This window comes from Camelus ferus, chromosome 1 (assembly GCF_009834535.1).
Source record: "Camelus ferus isolate YT-003-E chromosome 1, BCGSAC_Cfer_1.0, whole genome shotgun sequence".
NCBI classification, from domain to species: domain Eukaryota; kingdom Metazoa; phylum Chordata; class Mammalia; order Artiodactyla; family Camelidae; genus Camelus; species Camelus ferus.
The window spans coordinates 103,094,385-103,119,022 of record NC_045696.1 but is presented as its reverse complement, the minus strand read 5'-3'; the positions used below and the strand labels follow the sequence as shown (position 1 = coordinate 103,119,022).

At 32.8% G+C, this 24,638-nt stretch overlaps 1 protein-coding gene across 7 annotated transcripts in view; it reads right to left on the bottom strand.

Annotated features, from left to right (window-relative positions):
• The window catches only part of XRN1 (5'-3' exoribonuclease 1), an 88,511-nt gene that overhangs the window by 53,758 nt on the left and 10,115 nt on the right, over nt 1–24,638 (bottom strand). For 6 of the 7 annotated variants that reach the window (XM_032487163.1, XM_014564199.2, XM_032487146.1 and 3 more), the window contains exons 2-18: nt 23,651–23,883; nt 19,825–19,922; nt 18,509–18,618; nt 18,307–18,417; nt 16,989–17,071; nt 15,005–15,092; nt 14,753–14,921; nt 13,918–13,985; nt 13,465–13,602; nt 11,699–11,762; nt 11,390–11,495; nt 8,497–8,586; nt 6,724–6,880; nt 5,052–5,171; nt 2,531–2,700; nt 1,467–1,587; nt 1,271–1,369 (exon numbers count right to left, since the gene is read on the bottom strand). In XM_032487163.1, coding sequence (XP_032343054.1) covers nt 1,271–1,369; nt 1,467–1,587; nt 2,531–2,700; nt 5,052–5,171; nt 6,724–6,880; nt 8,497–8,586; nt 11,390–11,495; nt 11,699–11,762; nt 13,465–13,602; nt 13,918–13,985; nt 14,753–14,921; nt 15,005–15,092; nt 16,989–17,071; nt 18,307–18,417; nt 18,509–18,618; nt 19,825–19,922; nt 23,651–23,883 — 2,025 coding nt within the window. Of the gene's footprint in view, nt 1–1,270; nt 1,370–1,466; nt 1,588–2,530; nt 2,701–5,051; nt 5,172–6,723; nt 6,881–8,496; nt 8,587–11,389; nt 11,496–11,698; nt 11,763–13,464; nt 13,603–13,917; nt 13,986–14,752; nt 14,922–15,004; nt 15,093–16,988; nt 17,072–18,306; nt 18,418–18,508; nt 18,619–19,824; nt 19,923–23,650; nt 23,884–24,638 lie in introns of those variants that run through there. The other variant, XR_004322692.1, reaches the window with a different exon arrangement.

Below are 24,638 nucleotides of genomic sequence, written 5' to 3'. Positions count from 1 at the left end.
CAGGCGATGAGCCCCAAGGCCCCAGTTATCACTCCCATGCTGATGACCTGTATATCCCTTCTTCCCTTCAAGCTCTAGGTCCAGGTATTGTGCGTAAGCTACCTTTCTCAACTGAGGTTTTTCATCTAAACTATAGAGCACAAAAAACAGTTTGACTATTTTCTCAATTCTCCCCAGGATGGTGCATAACTAGTACCATTCTAAATGCATTAAAGGTAAATTTATCTATTATATACAAACGGATGAGAGGGCATTAGGGCTTAAATCTCTTGTGGAACCCTGTTAAGAAAGGCTGAGAGGGCAGCTCCAGTTAAATGTCTGAGTACCACCTTAAAATTCCATTATTTATCATTCAATCTCCTCAAACCAATGCCTCTTCCATTTTAAAATTCTTTATTCCAATAAACAACAGCAATTGTTTTCTAGTTAATTAGTCTGGATACCTCAGAGTCATAGTTAATTTTTTTTCTTTTCATCTCCTATTTTTGAACAAGTGATGAAACTTGTGAATTTCAGTGTTGTACACCTAGATCTATTACCACTTTAACAGTTTACGTCCTTATCACCTAAGGCGTCTACAGTCACAACCTCTGAACCTTTTCCATTTTCTTCTATTTCTCTTTTGTGCAGTTTAGTCTATTATATTGCCACCAATACCAAGTTCAAGATAACAGTTATGAAAAATAAGTCCAAACTCCTTAGCCTGGTATTCAAGGTCCTCCATAATCTGGCCTCAATCTGTTTTTTCAACCTTATCTTCCACTATTTCCCAACACAAGTCCTCTGCTTCAGTCAGGCTTATCTAATCCTTTTCCTCAAATACATCACATTTATTCTAAAAAAAGAGAAAGGATTAAGAAAAATTTCAGACGTACAAAAAGGTTAAAAATAAGATAATGTATCACATTTATTTTTCACTATAATTCCCAGCTTATGTTATTCAACCGGAATACCTTTGTCCTCCTTTTCCCTCTTTGTGACAGTCTTTCTTTTAGCACCCAGCTCAAGCCTATTCTCATCTAAAGGTCTGTACTTAATCTTTAGCCCTCACAGCCCACCTCCTTTTCAAAATTCCTAGAGCATTTTGTTATGCTCTTTATGTCACAATTATACATGCCCTTTAATTTGTGTACGTTTCCCTACTTCATCCTTATTTACTGTGAACTTCTGGAGTTACTACAGGTTATACCTCTTTGGTGAACACGCGGCAGCTAGAACAGTTTTATGCATAACAAGCACCTAACAAATACATACTAAAGAAAATACGTACAAGTTCATCTGATTCTGCATTCACTAAGATTTCCAACATCATGTTTTCTCCACGACTGCTTTGCTGGAATACTTGAACCCCACTCTTCTTCAAAAAAAACTTTAAAAGAACACATAGAATTTAATTTTAATTCTTTCTCCATAATCACTTTACCAGTCAATAAAGTGAAAAAACTGTGAACTAAAGAGTCACTAACTTTGTGTCTGATGTGTTTCAAAGTAGGAAATCCACAGAAATATAATGCCTTCTGGTCAACCCTGGTTATTCTGTTCTTGCTTATGTCTACACGCCAAGCATCTAATGATATTATTTTATACCTAGAAAATAAAGAGGCATTTAATTTAAAATTCACACATTACAAACAATCACAGTTTTCCAGCATTCTTTTCAGTATTTTGCAAGAGTTACCCTTGTTTTCAAACAAGGAAGTGACAATTTGTCCTTTACTACAAAGAAAATACAGAGCAGCAGATTCTCTATTGATCCAGACACTACCATGCCAGTAGGATACTGAGTTGAAGTTTTCCCCATTAAAAAAAAAAAAAAAAAAAAAAAAATATATATATATATATATATATATACACATAAATACAAAATGTTTAAAATAAAAAAAATAGAACATATAGAACATATTACAAATCTCTATATCCTATATGTTCCAGAACCCAGAATGGAAAGTAAACATTTTATAATGTCTATTTCATCTTTCTCTTTGCTTTAATGAAAGGAAAAATCATAACAGAGATTATCTTATCTGCAACTCAACTGCCATCTGGGTATTATTTGCAGGGAAGAGAAGAGAAGAGAAAAAAACAGAAAGACATTTTAATGAGGAAGAGAAAGAAGAAATGGGTTTGAGGCAAGGAAACAGAGGAGCTCTCTTCTTTTTTCCTTCTTTCCAGCTGAGTGGCTGAGGAGTATAAAAGGCAGTCATAGCTGTCAAATTATGCTGGGAGCAGATACTGGCAACGGAAACAAAAATTCACACATCCTCTCGAGGAAAAATACAGATATACACTAGGGAGGAAAAATTAAAAAAACAACTTTAACAGAAGATGGAAAGAGAGAAACAGAATCGGATCAAAGCAGAGAACTATAGAAACAACATGAGAGAGATGTTATGATCCTTGGCAAGTTGGGTATAATTCATTATCAACTGACTACAGATGTCGTAAGTTATTTGTTAATTCTCCAAATAGATATTCAAAAGCATTTTTTTAAGCTCTTTGTTTTCGTTGAAAAATTATGAAACAACATTACCTTGCACAACATTGTTCTATGGCAGGGAACTTTTCTGGCCATGGAGAAGGATAAATGAACTCTGTGTCACTATCATACCAGCACATTAGGCACTCGCTATGTTGATTTCTTTTCCTCTCTTCTTTTTTGAGGGAGTGGTTACATGTCTCCATGGCTTCCAATAATCGCTTCTGAATTTAAAAATTGAAGAGGGGGTAAAAAGTACAAAAATTCTGTAATTTCAACATGCAGAATAAATCTTTTCCCTCAATATACAGAATAAATTTTTGTGCTTTTGAAAAACAAAAATCTTAATTAATGGAATTCTTTTTCATTTTATTACGTGAAAAACTGATGTTCTGTATCTGTTGATTCAAAGGGCCCTAGAAAATTACTTGTCACTACAAATTCCTATGAACCTGTTATTCCAACAGTAGCCACTAAAGTGTGGATAAGAACAGCAGAGAATCAAAATTTAAATGTGAATTTGTCATAACTATGATTTCTCATTAATCATAGGTCATTAATCACTTACTTTACATACTATGCAATGGTACAGAAATGTTCATTTTTCCAATTATCTTATATATTTAACATAATTCCAATCAGAATCACAATGGTTTAAAACATTTTTTAAACATTTTTACAACAAAATGATGCTAGTGTTCATGCTGGAAGAATAAATGTGTGAGCTGCAAAAGTTACCAGGAACTTGTCTTACCAGATCCTGTCACTTTTTATAAAACCTGTAAGCAAAACACTTTAGTATTGACATCACAAGACACCCGCAAGCCAGAAGAATAAAGAGTTCAAAAACAAATTCAAATCTTTATCAAACACAGTATTTCAGATATTTAAATAATGTTGCTGTCATAACTAGCTATCCAGCTAGGAAAAAGAGCGCGTATACTTCCCAACTTCATACCATATACAAAAACAAGTATCAGAGTAATGAGACAATACAAGTATTAGAAGAAAATCTAGGAGAGTACTGACAATTTGGAGTGAAAAATTCTTAAGTAAGGCATGAAAAAGCCTAACAGCTTTAAGGAAAAAGACATTTTAAAGCAAAAGAATATGTATGTGACAGAAGATGTCACAAACAAATCAAGGGGCAAATGCCATACCAGGAAAAAATATTCCTAATATACAAAGAGTTGCTAAAATCAAAAAAAGAAAAAGAAAAGGATATAAACAGACTGGTTACAAAAGAGAAAATGCAAAAGGCAAACACACATAAAAATATACTCAAATTAGGGGTAAGGGAAAACCAAATTTGAGTAATAATAAAATGGCATTCTTCATCATCAATAGATTGGCCAAAATTAAATAAAGCAATGATATCCAGGACTAGAGACTCAAAGAAGTAGGCACTTAAATATTGCTGTTGTGAATTAGACCAGTCTTCTTGAAAAAGAATCTGGTAGTATTCATTCTCATTAACCAAGCACTCCTGCTTTCAGGAATCCATGTTATAAAAATAAAATCTCTGATACATAAGAATGCATAAACAAATAAACAAAAAGAATATGCAAATATACAAATACTTTTATCACAGTATTGTATACAGTGGCAAAAAACGTGAAAATTCACAAGAAGTTGCAAATTAGTATGACATGCTCCCACGTACATTTCACCCAATGATAACATCTCACACATAGCCATAGTACATGATCAAAACCAGGAAACTGACATCGGTACACTACTGCAGATACTCAGATTTCACTAGTTTCTATGTGTATATTTTTTTGTGTGTACAGTACTATGGTGTTTTCATCATATGTATAGATTCATGCAACAATCGCTAAAACTGGAATACAGAACTGTCACATCATTCTAACAAAACTTTCTCACATTAATCCCTTTGTAGTCACACCCTAACCCCAACCCTAACCATTTGCAACCACTGATGTGTTTTACATCACAATAATTCTGTGAGGAGAATAAAAAAATTTTTATTTAAAAAAATTCGTATTTTTTTTTAAATAAAAATATTCTTTTAATTTTTTTTAACATTTTTTTATTGATTTTAAAAATTTGTATTTTCAATTGTTGTTGCTAGCATATAGAAATTACAATTAAGTTTTGTATAGATTTTATATCTTGTGACCTTGCTAAATTAATCTAATGGTTATAGTATCTTTTTGAAGATTCCTTAGAATTTTTTACACTATAATAATGCCATGTGCAAACAAAGTTTTTCTTCTTGCTTTCTTCTTCGTCTTGTGAAGTATCACATAGTTGTTGGGCATAGCATTCTATAAATATTAATGAGGTTGAGTAGGTTTATAGTGTTATTCAAGTCTTTGATCTCTGGTAATAATTCTTGTTTCAAAGCCTACTTTGTCTAATGTTAGTAAAGCCACACCAGCTTTCTTATAATTAGTATACCTAAAAGTTTTGATGCACGTAATGAAGATGAGAGAAGTTAAAACTCATTAATAAAACATAAATGGTGATTAAAACTCATTGCTCATTAATTTATGTAAAATAATCTCTGATTAAAAAAATATACATATATATAATTATTTCATGCACTGACCTCATCAATAAAAGGTATTAGTACCACAGCTTCCCATTCCTGTTGTTTCCCATTTAGATCAGTTTTAAAATCAGGTGGATAATATTCTATAATTGGTGAGTCTTCACTGGTCATCAAATGCTGTGAAAATATAAAACAGTGTAATAGAAATGTAATAACTGACATCAATATATCTTTTTGTTAATATATTTATAGTATTTCCTCATTTGTTATAGCTTAAAATTTCCAAGCAAAGCAAAAGTAAACTTTCACTTCTTAGATACATTACAATACACTTGCTATATTTTGATTTTTAAGTATGAGACTTCTAATTTCACTGCTACTCACCACTTGCCCATTCCACTGACCTAGTTATGTAGCAAAATCATCTTTACTCTCAATTTTAATATTTTAATATTATCATTTTTATCTTCTATTGTCTTTTCACTCTACAAGGCCCACCTAAATTGTTTTCTCATTCAGACCTAAGTTCACTCCACAGGTCTTGTTTTTAACCTTTAAACAATTTACTTTCATGTTCTAATCAACCGATTTTATTAATGTAAGAACTACCATCTAAGATAATTTAAAAAGAAAAAAATCCTAAAATTCAAGAATCTCTTCACCACCAATAGCAAAGATAAAAAGTCCAATAAAACATGTTTTTATTAGATATTTTATAGCAAAGGTAGATAAGGAAAGCATAAAGATGTCTTGTAGGAAATGAATGTGGAAGATTATGATAGACAATTTTTAAAGAAATAAATTAGCATATTTTTCAAGGTAATACTCAAAATGTTTAATAATCAGTATGTTGTGGGTACAGAACAATCAAAACAGATGTGGCTATAAAAACCTGCATGGTTGTACTTACCCAGAGTGATTGAGTATCAATACTTAATGTATTAAGGTAGGGGAAAAAAAAATCACCAAAGAAATTTATGAAGAAAAGAAGGCCAGAGGCCAGGATGAAGGACAGATTAAATTTCAGAAGGATGCAGAAAGAAGCCTGACACCTTTCAATCAGCAAAGGGTGTGTGCATGAGTGTATGTGTATGTCTACTTCAATTTCTGGTACCAGACCACGGAATTAGAACAGATTGATGCTCTAGAAGGACTAAATGAAATTTACCCTCAGAATAAAATTTTGGTGACCCAATCACCCCTGAAATATCTTCCTCCTATTATATGAAATATGCTAACTAGAGAAAAGCCTTTCATTCCATAATCTGACAAGTGAAATGCTTAAAACACAAATATAAAGTGAGGTAATTTTGTTGAGATAAATGACTTATTAAAACCAACACTATACTAATAGGCAGAGGGTAAAAGAGAACTGAAATGAAATCTATAAATGCTCAAAGTAGAGAGCTTCAGATTTTGCCTTCAGATCTTGCCTATCTGCCTATCTCAATTTACTTTCATCAGTGCAGAGAGAAATTGAAGATGTGCTGAAAGGTACTAAAGAAGCTACACTTTGAATGTTTTATGCAATTTGTCTGCGTTTTTAAAACAAAGCTAACTTTAAATCAAGGAATTACTTTTCAAAGGACTTGTTTAAGGAATACTATATTTGAAACTGAAAATAAATGTATTTAGCTATTAAAGAAATTTGAGTTCTATGTTTTTAGGTTTGGAGGAGGAACTCCTGAATATTAATAAGGACATAAAAACATTTAATTCTAAAACCTACCTGGTAGCATGTAGGAAGTAAATTTTTGCTAGCTGCTGGAAGTACAGCAAGAAGCTGTTCAAATGGCTTAAAAGGTTTTCCTAGTTCAAAATGGATTTTGAGTGTACTGATGTTTCGGATATCAGATAGGAAAGGTGCATAATGGTATGGATAAAACCTATAAAACAAAATTGAGTTTTAAACAACTGGTAACTTTATGAAACAGATCAATATTAAGTATATACTCTTCCATATTCTATTTTAACAACACACAGCAATAATTCAAAAGGAAAAAAATCACTTATAATTCTACCACTTGAATAAATGAAATCAGCAGTATTGGAAAATTTAGGTCATTTGATAGTAACAAATTTTGTACTTTCTTAATTTTTGAAGTGCACTTCCACATTTCCAAAAGTGGGATGTACCATGTAATTGGAGGAGATAGATTTATTAATTACATATATAAATAATAGAATGGCTCTTACAGTTTTCAAAATGTTGAGTGTGAGTTTTCCAAACAAGATTCTTAGAGTGAAGTTATGAGGCAGTCAGAAGTCTGCGTTAGCTCAGTGGGCCTGGGCTTCTTTCATGAGGACAGAGGGAACAGTGAGGCTGAGCTCATATGGCTTATTGCTAGTCAGCTCTAAGAACTTGTATCTTTGAATTAGTATGTTAAATATGACCCCCAAAATTGAAATATTTTTACATTCCACAATTATAGCAAAAGTCAACAGGATGGGAAAGCTCAGGAGGCAGAACGGCATGTGAAACAATGGAAATTGTATAGACTTTGGAATTAGATAGGCTTGGACTTGATTCTTACATGATGATATTGGAAAAATTACTGACTCTCTCTGAGCCTCATCTGTAAAAGGCTGAAAATAATGCTTACTTTAAATAGTTGCAAGGATCATATGAGAACATGCTTTTCAAGTGTGTGGCCTTAATACCTAGTAATATAATAGGGATAACTTATACCTACCCTCTTAAAAAATGGAAAATCAAGGATTTTTGTCATTAGAATGTTCTGCAGAGAAGCCCTAAGAATTGTGTTAGTAACTGCAAAGATTTTTTTTAAAGGCTATTAGTAAGTGAAATCATAATTAATGCCACATTGTTTTGCATTGGTTTGCTTTGCTGTTGGTGCTTTAAAACAAAGCCTAGCAGAGGTGCTCTAAAAGCAAAACACAACAGAACAAGCTATCTCATCACTTAAAAGTCTCTGCTTTTCCCTGCAACGTTTTTTTGTCTTGTTATTTTTTTAATTTGGTGGATGGTTTGGAAATGTACACGAAACTTGCTGGAACAAGAAAAACGAGAGAAATGGAGATTTCTTTTTCCAGGAAAAGCAAATAATTCCTTTCTCCTTTACCCTTCCCAGTCTAACATTCATAGTACCTATTCTTCAATAATTACTCCTGACAGAAAAATTTTTTCAGACACATGAACATAGAATATAATAACCCACATAACCACCACTCAGACACAATAATCATCAAAACTTTGTCATACTTGTTTCATTAAGGTAGAAAATTTTAAATCCTTAGATTAACAGAGCTTTTATTATGGGCTATCTGCTATTGCTGAAAGTATTGTTGTTATACAAAGGTCTTTTTGAAGTATTTTCATGTAAGAAAGGTTTATCTGTATTTTATTCAAACTTGGCTGCATCTATCTTTTTAAACTTACTATCATAAATGGAAATAAAAAGAAAAGAGATTACCAAATAAATTTACAGTAGAGTGAACCATTATAAAAACCAAACTTTTATTTTTGTTTTTATTCCCTCACCAGCTCCAGGACTGAACTCCATGATAGTAATAGTGCAAAATCCACTGTATTGCCTGGACATAACATGCAGCTTGATCAGCCAGAAAGTCACTGAAAACAGAAAAGAGTATTTTCATTACAACATTATTTTCTGAAGACAGGCCATTGTGTTTAGAGCATGACATCTGCTAACTGTCACATTTTGCCTCACATGTTTTATTTAATCAATGAATAAGCCAAAAATTGTAATCAGAAAAACTCTAGAATATTATTTTTTTTTAATTCCATCATGCCAGATTAAAGGTTTGCCTTATAGTTTTCCAAACCCAACTATCAGAATACTTAAACTTGCTGTGTGTATTTATTCAGTCAATGTACTATGCCTTTGGTTTAAAGTTTGAATGACATAGTTAATGAAGCTTTCTACAAAGTGGCACTACGACTTCCTTAAATATTCATGGTGTGATGAGAGACAGTGATGGGAATCTTCTTTATTTGGGAGGATGCTTGAGAGAATCACAGGAGAAAACCAGGAAGATCTTAAAATCTGGTTATAGCAGCTAGAACACACTTTGAAAAATGTTATGTTCACTGAATAATATTCCCTCTAATCCTTTTTTTCTCAAAAAAACATCATTTAAGGTAAAATAATCATCACACACACATACACAAAAGAAAAAAAAAAGAGCACCTGCAGTTAAACCCAAAAGTGGCTATAAAACCTATTAGGATCTGTTACCAAAATTCAGGTAGGGGTGCACTTAGAAATTCCAGACCTACATATTTTGGGGACATATGCTTTTGAAAATGAGATGCATTACTTTTTCATTATAAAAGAAATATTTCTTCATTATTGAAAATCCATATAAAAAAGAAAAGCATTTTTATTACCTTATAGCAATCACTATTATATTTTGGTATGTTTCTTTCAGTCTCTTTCCTATGCCCAGGTTTTTTGTTTTTTTTTAAAAGCATTCATGAGAGTACACTGTGTGCATGATTTTGTGTCCTTCTTTTAAAATTTGTACTTAATAACATACTATAAACACCTTTCTAAATTGTTACGCACTTTCTGTAAGGACCAGTTTATTAGTTCTGCATATTCTGGAAACAGTGGAGATGCAGAGATGATGACTGTAATGAGGAGGTGGAGACAATTATGATGAACCTCCTACTGGACATGTAAATTAGTTCTAATTTTTCACTATTATAAAAAACTTTGTAATAAAATTCCTTGTATATAAGGATCTTCTGTTTATGTTTTTAGATAGATTAACAATTAAAATTATTGAATCAAAGGGATGAATATTTTAAAGGCTTTTGGATATGTACTTTACAAAACAATTTTACTAATTTATGTTTTCACCAGTAATTAAAAGAAGAACTCTACCACTACTAGACCAACACTGAATATAATAACTTTAAAAGATTTGCTTATTTGCTAGGTAAACAAATTATCTCATTTTCAAAAGGCTATGTTTTAATATATGAAAGTAAAGGGAAACAAAACAGAAGACAATTTCCTATCAAATTTAGCATTTAATGTCAACTACAGGTACTGTAGTTCTACATAATTGTAATCAAGGAAATATAAGAACTAAGGAATAAAGGATTAAAAGCATAACTATTTAAAATATTTTATTTCTCATGTTTCAAAAGTCCTCCTTGCTAATGGCACCTGACGAAGCTTCAAATGAGTTGGTAAATAATACTAAAATTTCTACACTTCTAGTTAGTGGAGGTCAGTATGAAAACAGATCTCACAGAAAGACTGTATCTAGACTAGAAGACAGCCTGAGTTTAAGAAGCAATGTGTAAAACCTTAGGTCTATCTTTGAGCGGATTCTAGGAAAGATCTAATCCTTAGCATCTTACTATACTTTTTTTTAAAAGGTAAAAATAATAGTATAGAAAATAATCTAAGTATAGTGCATGTAATAAGGGTACACAGCATTTCATGAACCTCTTATTTCACTTATAGAAAAGCAGCCTCATCTGGTGGTTAGGCATGGACTGTGGACCCAGACTGCCTGTTTTCAAATCCTGGCTCTTCTACTCACTACCTGTGTCACCTTGAGCAAATTACTTAAACCTCTCTATTCCTTAATTTTCTCTATTGTAAAATAATAGTGATTCCACTAACCTTAAAAAATTGTTGTGAGAATTATTAACAATGAGTCAACATTTTAATATCATATATGTATTTATATTACTTATATATATTTATGTTAAAATATACATGAGTTAGTATTTTTAAATGTTTAGAATAGTGCTTGGCACTTGGTAAGCACTTTATAAGTGTTTATTAATTAAAATAAATAAAATATGAATATATGTAATTCATACTGGAGGCTGTAGTTTAATAATGTGAGCCACCATTCTAGAGGTCAAGATCTCACAGAAACTTTGTACTAGTCATCAACCTGGCGCTGAGTCAGGTGGCCTTTGAGATACATGTGGTATGAGCTTTAGAAGGTGGAAAGCAAAAAACTAACCATTTTCTATTTGGTAATTTTTATCATAGGAATACAGTTGACCCTTGACGATGCAGGGGTTAGGGATGTCAATCCTCCACACGGTAGAAAATCCACATATAACTTTACAGTCAGCTCTCTGTATCTGCAGTTCTGCATCCATGGATTTAACTAGCCGTGGAATGTGTAGTACTGTATTAAGTACTTAGTGAAAAAAATCCACGTGTAAGTGGACCTGTGTAGTTCAAACCCATACTGTTCAAGGGTCAACTGCAAAACACAAGTTAATTAACATTCTCCTCCAAAACCACACAATGATCTATAAAAACAAAAAAATCCTTTCCTCCCACTACCTTAACCATCAAAATTACGCTGTTTTCTGAAGAACTGCAAAATCTAATTATTTTCTACTTTAAAGTAAAAGCACTGGCAAAACGTACTCAGACACTATATCAACTCCCATCTTTGTCATGTAATATGTTCTTTTATATTGTCTAAACTCGGTTTCAAATAGGTCATCATCTTCAGTCTCATCTTCTAAATTTTCTGGAAAAAAAAAAGAAAAATAGTGGCTTACAATTAGCATTCCATTTAATGCTTTGAAAAACACTTATCAAAGCAAATGCTTCATAAACTATCACAAAAATCTGTTCCATCCAATATTAATGAATTAGTACTAATAAAGGAAATATATAAGAACTATTCTGTCAAAAAAATAACCTACATTAAAACATATAGTTTATACTCACCCTTAGAAGTTACCACTTCTCCATTTTTATCTAGAGCAGCCCAACATAGAGAGTTTTCCTGGCCCTATAAAAATTATAAATCAATATAAAATTTATGGCAAGATATACTTCAAAGTGATATATTTAATAGGGAGATTTAGAAAATACTAAAAATAACTGAATGACCTTAAGTGACACACTGCAAAAGTTCATTTTAAAAATAATCCTCAAATAATGTGTAAATATTTTTCATTTTATCCCTTGTTTCCTGAAGCTAGAAATCTTTTATTATGAGGAACTTAACATTTAGGCCTCTCAATGATAAGTAGTAAGTAATTCTCACCAATATAAAAGAGAAATATACTTAACTACATATATATTTCAGGAATATTTCATTTACTTAGAGAAAAGTACACAATCAATATCAAATCCTTTCAACTTTAACATTTTTATATGTCAAATTCTGGGCTACTGTTAACACAATCTATTTGTTTATGATTGAATCCAATAATTACAGATATTACTTATTTTCTGTATCTCTGATTCCCATCATTCCTATGACTTCGTTATCTACCCTTCACTTCTAAACTTTTCTTCTATGCAACTCATTTGCTTTCTATAGTTCTTCCATTTCACCACATCCTTCACATCCTGTCCACCTGTTTTCCTCCCTTGCGATTTCATCCTTTCTCTCCTCTATTTTCTGATTCCCTATCAACTGCCAATGACTTTCCTTAATTCTTCCTACTCTATTATTCCCACTTCTTTTTCTTCATCAAGACTAGGGCCTCTGATAATTTTCTGTGCCTGAGCTGTTTCTCTAGCTCCTCTCATTTTACCAGCGTCTCTAATGTCAACTACATACTCCTGGACGACTGGCGAAGCTCAAGGACTGAGCTGAGGAGGGTGGAGCCATGGATTACTGATATTTAAGTTTGTGAGTATCGGTCCCCCAAAAGTTGCAGAGCCTATTCAATTAAGACAAAAAACACAGAAGAATACAGAATGACTGCTGCTAAGTTCCACTGAGGAAAAGCTAAGCAATTAGAAGAACTGCACTAAAGAAAATCAGAATAGTTGCCCTTCCCAGAAAAGAGATATTAGGGTTTAACCTAAAAAGTACCAGTACAGCAAGGAGAGTGCAGGAAACTCATCAATTTTTCCAGAATCCAATAATTGTAGACTGGCTGAGGAAAATTTCAGAATAGGTTTACTTTCCATGCTAACACATGTAAGACATTCTTTAGGGCTTATTAGAGGTGTTTTACAGGGCAGTGGTATAGTCTAATTGATTCTATTATTCATTTATTGAGCACCATCATTTACCAGATACTGTGCTATTAATTACTTTTAACCTAGCCTATCGGTGTAGTTTATATATTATTTTATATATAAATTGTTTCAAGAGAAAAATCACGAATCTAGTTAATGCCTCATAACATTAAATACTGTAAATAACTACATTTTTACAGTGATAACTGATTTTCTGGGCTCTTATATTTAGAAATGTTTTCTACACTTATTAATAGAATGGAAGAGCAAAGAAAACACCACATTCTTCTTCAAGGGTGAAAATAAGAAACTGATGTTTAAAGATCAGATTTAAATGATAGGATTTAACAGAGAAAAAGAAATCAAGAGAATTTTTTAAGTGTCCATAGAAGAAAAGAAGAAATAAAACTAAAATGAAGCAACCCCAAAATAATAAGAAGGAAAATCAGAAGCAAGGAATATCAGTTTTGCCTTTACAGTTAAAAAAATGAAAGGACATCTAAAAAAATGGACACCTTTGATTTTTTCTTTTCCTTGTAGTTCTTGGCTTCTTCTGCTGCAACACCTGCTGCTTCATTGAGGTACTTGTTACCAACTTTGCTTTCAAACCACTTCAGGTCCACAAAAACTTCACTGAAGTGCTCTCGATCAAACTGTATAGAAATATTTAAATTCATTAAAAAATAATCTAAGTACGTCTGGAAGAATACAAAGCAAATTTTAAAAGTGACTATTTTTGAGGCATAAGAAATCAGAGGATGTTACTTTTTTATGCATATGGGGACTTCATCTACTACTCTGAAAACTAAAACTAAAAAGCAAATAGAAATAAAAATAACTGAGGTGAAATTATTTGTACAGAATGACCAACTAGAGCAGATTTACAAAAACTCCTAGTATTACATAATTGGTAACTGACCATTTAAAGCTATTCTGAGATAGGAAAACAAAAACTTCTAGTTACTTACATCTGATAGTTTCACAAGGTATTTCTCAAATCGAGGTAAGTTGAGATGCCCGCTTTCATTAATATAACCTAAAAGGAACAAAATTTACATTTGTACTAAAAACTGACATTATTTTTTCTAAAGAATTCTACAAAATTCTTTTTACAAAATGTTGATTGTTGACATTCTACTAATCAAGAACAAACACTCAGTGTTAGGCTATATAAGTGGCCCTAGTTTCTATGAACTTGATGTTACTATGACACACAATACATAAGAACTGAAACAAAATACAAGAAATTCCAGGTTTACAAAATAATAATCCTGCCAAATTTCCAAAAACATTAGGTAACAATTAACTGAATTAAATATGTCCTAGAATATATTTAGGTCATTCATTTGATATGTTAATTTGAGAAGAAAAAGACTAATGTCCTGCTACTCTGTTGTCTGTTTTATTCAGTATCACTGCTATTTGTCAATTCCCATTTTAACTTAAAAATATTTCCCTCATATTAAATACTCTGATGCTTATCCATTCAGTAAAACTGAATTTCTATGCTTATATATGAAAAGGGCTAAGTGAAACCAATAATGTTTGCTGGCTTTCTTAAGCAATTAAAAGTGGGCATTAGTTAGGTATCAATAAATGATACTGTTTAATTTGGGTCATTTTCTTTGCTTGTGAACCACTGAAAATTACAACCTTAGAGCTTGGTACCTTAGACCAAAAGAAACTCCAGATTTTTTTCTACTTTAGTTGTGCATGCAATAATCTAATAAGCTTAGGGACATTTTTAGAGTTAGCTGAGTGCTAAATTAAAGTAGCTTCAAATTAATATTAAACTTTTCTTACCCCCAAGTTCTGGCAGGATGGTAATATATGTTCCATAAAGAAGAGGCAGTGCATCATGATTAATATGTAAATGAGGTAGATGAGGGATAAAATCATTGCCAACAAGAAATCCCATCAAAATCCAATCATCTATTATCCTTTCAATATCATATTTAAATGTGATCTTGTCCTACAGCAACATGGAGGAAAGAGTCAAATCCTATGGAAATTTCTGCATATTCATCTTTGGCCTATGGTTATATTAATACTTACTTTTAATGCTGAAAACTCATAGTCAATATACTCTCTCATTAAAGACAAGTGTAGGAGGTGAAATGTGGTTTCTTCTGGTGCACACACCCTGTAATTAGTCAGATGATCAACACAGAGTTAATTATATTTTTTAAGGTTCAAGTTTAAAAATGTAAATTAAAATAAAACCTATCATTAGAAGATAATTAATTCTTACCATCAAGGCATGGAATTCATATGAAAACTACAGGGTAATGTTAAGATAAAAATATAACTGCAAATATACTAGACATAAAGTTCAAAATAATTGGTTTATATTATGCTTTCTGTGGAAGGACTCTCAGAATTAAGGAAGTCTAAATAGTACACAGCAGATGTAAGAAACCAGTGGGATCTGGCTCCCAAAAACAACACATAATCATTTAACAGAAAAAAATGTCAAAATTTAACACCCTTTCATGATAAAAAATACTCAGCAAAGTAGGAATAGAAGGAAACTTTCTCAATATGATTGTGGGAATTTGTGAAAAATCCACAGCTAATATTATATCAATGGTGAAAGTCTGTTTTTCTCCCATGGCAAGGAACTCCTAAGATCAGGAACAAGACAAGGACGCCAGTTTTCACTACAGTTATTCAACATTATGCTGGAAGTCCTAGCTGGGGCAATTAGGCAAGAAAAGAAATAAAAAGTATCCAAGTTGGAAAAGAAGAAGTAAAATTCTCTTTACAGATGGCATAATTCTATATATAGGAAATACCACAGAAAATACCAAAAAAACTACTAGAGCTAAAAATGAATTCAGCATAGGTGCTGGGTACAAGACCAACACAAAAATCAGTTGTGTTTCTATATAGCAGCAACAAATAGTCCAAAAAGGAAATTAAGAAACAATTCCACTTACAATACCATCCAAAAGAATAAAACACTCAAAAATAAACTTGACCAGGGAGGCAAAAGAAAAAACCAGAGGCAAAAAACTGAACTCATAGATACAGAGAACAGATTAATGATTCACAAAGGTAGGGAGTGGGGGCTGGGTGAAATGGGTGAAGGTAGTCAAAAGCTATAAACTTCCAGTTATAAGATAAATAAGTCCTGGGGATGTAACGCACAGCATGGAAACTATATTTAAAAAACTTTTTTTAATTAAAGGAAAAAAATAAGAAAAAAAAAAGGACTTGTACACTGAAACTACAAGGCTGAAAGGAATTAAAGAAGACATAAATGAATAGACTGACACTCCATGTTAATAGAGTGGAAGACTTCATATAAAGATGTGAATACTACCCAAAGATTCAATGCCATCCTTATCAAAATCCCAACTTTTTTAGAAGAATTAAAAAAAAAATCCATCCCAGAAATTATTAATTTCAGGAGACCCCAAGATATAGCCAAAATAGTCTTGAAAAAGAAGAAAATTGGAGGTGTCACCCTTTCTGATTTCAAAACTTACTACAAAGCTACAGTAATCAAAATACTGTGGTACTGGCATAAAGACAGGCATATAGACCAATGGAATAGAATACAGAGCCCAGAAACAAATGTCTGCATATATAATCAAGTGATCTTTGATCAGGGAGCCAAGACCATTCAACAGGGAAAAGAGTCTTTTCAACAAATGGTGTTGGAAAAACTGGATATCAAAAGAATGAAGTTAGACCCTTACCTTACAACATATACAAAAGTTAACTCAACATGGATCAGAGACCTAAATGTAAGAGCTAAAACTATAAAACTCTTAGAATAAAATAGGGAAAAGCTTTATGACATTGGATTTGGCAATGATTTCTTGAACATTACATTAAAATGTACAAGCAACAAAAGAAAAAATCAGATAGATTGGACTTCAAAATTAAAATTTTGTACATCAAAGGACACTATCAACAGAGTGAAAAGGCATGGAATTGGAGAAAATATTTACAGATCATATATCTGTTAAGAGATTACTATTCCTAACTTAATTTCTATTCTTTTTTCCAATATATAGGCAATATGATTTACCTTTGTGCCTTTTTGCCACCAAACCGAACCTCTTCTCTTAAAAGAGAGAAATGTGCTTCATGACTTGTTAATCCAAGCATAATCTGTTGAAAAATGATGAAGAAATGTTTCTAATTCTCTCATTTTTTATAGCAACAGGTTCACAAAAGCAATCAAAAACACTTCTATATAGAGAAGAACATGCTTATGTGAGGAAAATAAATAATTTATTAGCAAATTGAATATAAAAATATCAAAATATGATCCATTTATAGGTTATGAATGGGGTAAATTGAGTATATTTTTCTAAGGGAAAAAGTTCACCTTAAACTCACATAACTTTTATAACCACTCCACTGCACCCCCCACAAAAAAATCCCCAAAATTTTCCCTTTGTTTTTACACCTTTCCACTTTCCATGGGGGAATGGGTAGGAAATTAGAGGCAGCAGCATTTCCATGACAGAAGAATACAGGACTCTTCTGGAGTTATGTGAAAACTCAGAAAAAACTGGAAAAGGATATTTTCAGTTAATATTCTCACATAGTATTCTAAACCCCAAAGTAAGTCAAATAGTCTAGTGAGACATATCAACCAAGTGCAATGTATATTGCTTATTTTATTTAAATCCTGACTCAAACAAAACATTTATGAAGCCATCAGGGAAATGAGAATACTAAATGATTATTTATATATTAAATAGTGATTTGTTAATTTTTGTTTTATGTGGGATAATGACATTGGAATTATTATTACTATTTTTAATATCCCCCCATTATGAAATATCTATAGATTACATGACACAACACCTGGGATATACTTCAAGAATCCAGAGAAGTAGGAGGAAGGAGACAGATGGCTAGGGATAAGAACTGAAGTTATTGAAGGTGGATAACAAGACACAAGGAGGTTTATATTATACTCTCTTCTCTACTTTTGTTTATGTTTGCAAATTTCCATAATAAAAAGTTAAAATCAAAAAAATCTAGTAAAGTTACTGGGGTTATGGATTTATTAGATCAGGTGGTATTAAAAGTCATATACTAATAAGCATGAGGGTAAAAAGGGCCCTCTCCCCTGACCTCGGCCCAGCAGTCATAGCACTGGGGTCAGTCAAGTGTGAACACCAACTAACTATAGAGACTGTTGATCATAAACTGTAACAAAAGAACTCCTTCCCCAAATGTTTTACAACTTTGGTAATAGCAGAAGTAGCAATCTCTATTATGTCTTCAATATTTGTTCCCACAGCCAGAAACCTTCTTATATTAAAACTAAGCCTCCTAGATATTTAACTACAATGGCATAAGATTATAATCACAACAAACATTATACCTACCAAGTCAGCATCTAAGCCATAAAGACAATGTCTGGTGTTTGGATCATGATCTGGCTTTGCCTTCTCGGATCTGATAAATTCCATGATTTTATGTTCTCCTTCTCCAGGAGTCTAAATATAATGTTTAAAAAAGAAAGTGGTAAGATGTTATGCTTTGCAATTTTAAATGAAAAAAACTCTTTAAATAAAAAAAGATAATAACCTCATGGCCTGAGAAGTAGATGGTAACTCCCTGCCATGACTTGTCTGTAGAAATTTTCATATTTACAAAATACTTCAGATGTTCATGTAACCTGGCCATGAATTCAGTCCCTATAAATAAAAAGTTTTTAAAAATTTAATCTGAAAGAGATATAAAAACAGTAAGTTCCCAGTGACAACATGAAATTGGATCTGGGTGTCCAGGGAATAGCGAGGTATAAGATCTCCAAAGGAGGTCAAAAGCTCTCTTGCTTACCTCGAAAAGCAAGAGTAAATGTTGTACTTTCCCTAGCAAATATCACAACTATTTCCAGTTTCATGAGTCACCCTAAAATGAAGTTAATGTGAGAGAGGGAAAGTCAAAGAATGTCAAAGAATGAAAGTCAAAGAACTGCCTCAGGACTATGCTTCAAATAGTTTCAACTCTCTAATGAACTTCAGTCTTCTATTTCCTCTGCTGGATTTTGAAGTTTTCTGTTTGTTGTTTGTTTTTAAGGCATGAAAACATCAATAAGATCACCAATAACAACATTACTATTATTATTACTACAGTTAACCTGAAAAATTATTATTAATCTGGAAACTGAGTCTACAATGATTGTTTAAAGAAAAGCCCCGATGGTCAATAGTCAAAGGCAATGCAGTCTTAAACTGTATCATGATAAAACTGGTTATTAAATTAAGCAATGTGTTACTGGGGCACTTAATGAGAGAGAAAACCACCATAGTAAAGAATTAATGAGAAAGTAAGATTTTAAGATTTGCTTTTCAAAGTAAAGGATTACAATGTTGGACAAATCTCCAGAAGTGCAGGCTATGTTGTTGCATATAAAATTAAACTTGTAATACTGATAAATTTATGTATCGTTAAAGTCACGGAAATCTTAACTGCCTTTGAGAAGCAGAATAAGAAGAACTCTAGACTAGGAAAATGGATTTCTTATCCTGAATACAAGCCAGCTACATGAACTGGGGTGAGCCACAGCCTCACTCAATCAGTTTTCATACAAATAGATGGCAGAAATAGGACTGATCTTTTAAGTTCCTTCTAGGTCTGGAATTCTGTGCATTTGGGAGAGTCCTGTCCATAGCTGCTCTTATCAACATTTGTAAATCCCTACAGTGGATTTCATAGTGGAATTTATGACAAAGGTGACCAAAGCATCTCATGAAGAGACGTAACTGGGAAAATACAGCATACGGAGTTCTAGGGACAAAATAAATAAGAGGTTAGAAAAGAAAACTACATTTGGAAAACACATTTACATTTACATTTACATTTTAAATCTCTCAGAATTTTTCCCTCAGTGAATTTACCTGGTGTAATGCAATTGGAATCAAATCTGGCCTCTGTAGGAAGAGTTTCTCCTTTTTCTATTGCCTTTTTAATTTTGTCTTCTGCCTCCTTTGCTGACCTTAAATGTTAAGAGGAAAAAAAAAGATCTTCAACTTTCTGGAAAATGGAGAGATCTCTACATAAAGTAAATTGTTATTAAGATGTTTTTGTAACTAAAATAATTTATCAATTTTAAGGTTCAAAACACGTAAGTTTTGAAATGACTATAATCAATAAAGATGAGCCTCAGAACTGTTTGTTTTTATTTATTTAAAGAATTGAGTTTTTTTAAAAGAGGACTATAGAAGTAGAACATTATAACAGCATAAAATGGATGTAGAATATTACAAATACTTATTATAAAGTAATTCTTTTCTTATCACAAATATACAGTTTATTGGTTCTAGAAATAATTTCAAAAGTACAGCATTAAACATTCACCATATATAACTACATTTAATAATAACAAATAAGTATATTATTAAAATGATCTCCTAGAATATCATATAAAAAGTTATAAAATTGTAATGTATATCTCTGGGTTACCTCATGAAAACATCTAAAATGAAAGCCTAATAACATTAATGACATAAGCAGCCAAAAGGATCTCATTTTGGAGGCAATAGGATTTCCTAGGAAGAACATGAGGTTTAGAGTCTGATAGACCTAGGTTTGAATACAGGCATCCCAATTCCTATCTGGCTTCTCCTGTAATCCACGTGTGGCACACAAATATGTCACATACAGTTAGGCATACAAGTTAGGAAGTTCTGCTTTATGCACATTTTCTACAGCCTCGTTACTGGCTCCCTCTACTCTGCCCTGTGAAATTCTATTTCTGTGATAAACAAACTCTTCTTCATATTTAACCTCTCTCTCTTACCACCTTCTTTAATAGAACAAAAACCCTGAAGATAACAATTCATGTGTAATCCTGCCAATGGAAGCTATTCTTTCCTCTTTTCTCTCCTTCTTTCTTTAATTGAAGAAATGACTATTCAATGTTACTATGTGACAAGTTTTTGGGATATAACAAAAAAGAAATGATTCCTCTTCTCACAAAGTTTACATTTTAGTGGGGAGATGGAAAATTAAACAGCCATGTTTAATGTAGCTGCAATATAGAGAATGTCTGGGAAAGGGATAAGGTAAAATTATTAATGTAATCTAGGTAGATTTTGATGACCTAGGCTGAGATAGTAGCAGTAAAGATGAAAAAATAAACAGATATGATAAATGTAAGAGACTGGATAAGTAGGACTTGGATGTGGGGAATGAGGAAGAGGGAGGAGTCCCAATTACTCTTGGACTTTGGAAATGAGCAGCTATTTGCACAGTGTTGTCATTCACGGAAATAGGAAACACAGAAGGCAGCAGGTTTGAGGTAAAGATGAGTTCAGTTCTAAACATGTTAAGCCTGAAATGTATCTGTGGTATCCAGAGGAATCAGTTAGCAGGCATCTGGATATATAGAAGCTCTGAAAAGAGGTATCTTCCAGTAAGATAAATTTGGAAGTCATCAGTAAAGATACAGTAATTAAAGTTACTGGGTAAGATCTCTCAGGACCCAGGACAGAACCTTAACAAACATTAATATTTAAGAAAAAAGCAGAGGAAGAGAAGATAACAAGGAGATTAAGACGGTATAGTTGGAGAGAGTGCAGTTACCTGAAGGTCATGGGAAGGAAGTTCAAGAAAGAAGTAATAGTCAACAGTGCTAAATACTAGAGATAAATGAAGTAGTATAAAGATAGAATTATTCTTTAGATGTAGCCATAAGGAGTCTATTTGTAATCTTATAAGGAGGTTTCAATGGCATAGTAAGGATGAAAGACATGGCAGCAGATTTAAAAATGAGTAAGAGATGCAGAAATATTATGATTAAAGATTATGAATGATGAAAATAGTCATTGTGGAGAATGACAGAAAGCTGACTGAGGGATTTTGGGGACACATGGAGCACTTGATACCACCACAGAATTGAGTAAATGCTTGTGGTGGTTCTGGTGAATTAGCCCTCAACAGCCATCTCATTCTCCTAGTTTGTCTTCTGATACTAGAGAGGATGGAAAGCTAAAAAAATTAAACTCTCATGCTTCTCTGCATCTAGGCTTCTGGATATGACTCAGACTTTGCCAGTTAGATGTTTCCATAAAAGGTTTGGGATGATGAAGTATGGTGAAGTCTGTATTACAGTTGAGGCACTGAAGTTATGTGTGGGGGGGTGTGTTTCATCAATAGTCAAAGAGATCTCAATATTCAGCAATTGTACAGGTGCTAAGAAGCAAGGTGTTTTTTTTTTTCCTAGTCTGGATATAGCAGATGCTTTGGGGCTCTGGAGCTAACAAAGTTGTGGCTTCTTGATTGCGGAACTGTAACTAAAGTGATACATTCTTGGAGCCAACAGTTCAGGTGTTAGCTTCTTAATTCCTGGATCAGAGCTAAAGGAATAAATTCCTAGATCTATCTGTTCTTGCCAGGGCCTCTGAACTCCTTACCTTCCTAAATGTTGTATTAGTAGTGCCATTAGTGGGTCAGTTCTATGGTGTTCTGGAAGTCATTCTTAAAGGCTAACCTAAATTCCCACCCTTTTGACTTTTACAATAATTTTTATAAGCATCCAGTTCTCTGTATTTATATCCCATGCTGCTTAAAATAGCTAGATTTCCATTACCTACAACTGAACACCGACTGATACAGTGGGCTTATATAATCCTTTCTCAACACTAGATTTTCTAGCCAAGCAGGTCCCCAAAACTAGTTTAACAAATACCAGGGGAATCTGGTAAAAAATATTTGTCATCTATCTAAAAATAGGGCCCAGTTTTTAGAGATTCAGATTAGGTAAGTCTTAGGTGGTACTTGAGAATCTAAATTTTAGTAAGAGATGGTCCTTATCTTTAAGGATGTCACAGTTCCAGTATCTTCAGTATCTTTCCTCTTTGGATATTTAAATCAGTACAGTCTTCCATCCTCTTCCCATTCTCACTGCTAGCCTTCCCCAGGTACTCTCCCACCTTCCTTGATGATTTCCACATTTGATGCAGATGCCCTTTCTACCTCTATACTTGCCATTGTGATGAAAGGAAAGGATCCATTCTGCTAATGACTGATCAGACTCCCTCAACTCAGGGTTTCTTTCCTTCAAGTCTAACAACCCTCTTAATTTTACTTACGCTACTCCTGAGAAGGATATAGCAAGTCATTGTTACTTAGAAATATTCCACAGGTCCAGGACTTTAAAACTTTCTCTCTGGGTACAACCTTTTTCAACCTTCTGCTTCTCCTACTACCCAACTCATACAATGGGCTAATAATATCTTGAGTGTCCTAACTGCTCTCTTCTCATACTCCTTCAATCACCTTCTAACCTCCCTGGCCTTTCTACATGATGCTCAAGCCCAGGGTCTAATTAAATGTCAGTAATGTTCTCATTAGCACAATCTCCTTGTTCACTCTTCAGTTCCATAGCTCAGGACGAACTACTACAGGAGCCTTCTCTACAACTACTATTTCCATTACCAAGTTTTGAGCAGTTTGAAAAATCTGTGATAGAGAACAACACAGTAACTTCATACAGCCCAACATACACTTTGAGAAAAGACACCTTATTTGAATTACTAATTTGTTTACTTGATTGATAAAATGTGACATTATAAGTATGTGATACTTCCATTTCTGAGGTGGGGAGGGTTAGGCAGAAAAGAAACATGAACAGGAGATGCATTGTGTTAAGTCAGTTATCTTTAAAAATAATATATTTTATTAATCTAAATAGTATTCTAAAATAAACCATAAATTTTTTACCTAAAACGCCTCCCACGCTGCTGGTTCATCTTTGCTCGAGGAGCCACACCATCAACAGCCATGAAGAACACTTTTCTAGGCTTAATAATGCGAAACAACACCTCCAAGTAGTGAAAAATGTCAGTAAAGATTTTATCATCTGAAATTCTGAAGTGAACATCATCATCATTAGGGTGAGAACACTGATGTATAATTCCATTCATATCCAGGTACAAGTTATCAAATTCAGGAATCTAAAAAACAAAGAAAAATGATCAAGATCATCATTATAATCAACCACAAATATCTAAGCAGCTGATAAAAAGCAGAATATAGGGACTTATTATATAAAAACTGAGTAAACAATCACAGTTGAATAAAGAAAGTAAAGAAATAGGAGGAATTTGTAAGATGCAGACATACTAATGGTTACATTATGCACCAAAAGCTTGATCACATGGACTGTCAGGAAATTATCTACTTATTTAAAATAAGATAACCTAGGAAAACACCAAATAAAGCACTTGGCTGATTTGGTACTCAAAATATTAGTTTCCTACTATTTGACATTAACTCCTCAAAGCCCTATTACTATAATGAGTAACATAATGCCCATTTATATCAAAAGGCTGTTTGTACACGGTCATTAAAAGGTTTACAAATGATTTAAAGCCTTATGGTATATGTGGTTTCAGTGAAACAGAATCACTAATTTGGTTATATTAATTTAAAAAGCTTAGATTATACCAGGAAATTCAGAAAACTTCGAAAACTGATTTCTTATTTTTCATATGTGGATTAAATAATGTCTAAACTTTGGCTAACAGGCATCTACTTTTATAAAAAGGCCTTCATGGTTCTGACTCTAATTTGTTGTTTCCTGTATTTAAATGTTTGTGAGCAAGTAAGGGGAACACTACTGAAACAGTAATACACTAACAAGGAACTCAAATGGGCACAACTTAATATCTAATGTAATTAAGGAATTTTAGAGTAGTCTGCCTTACAC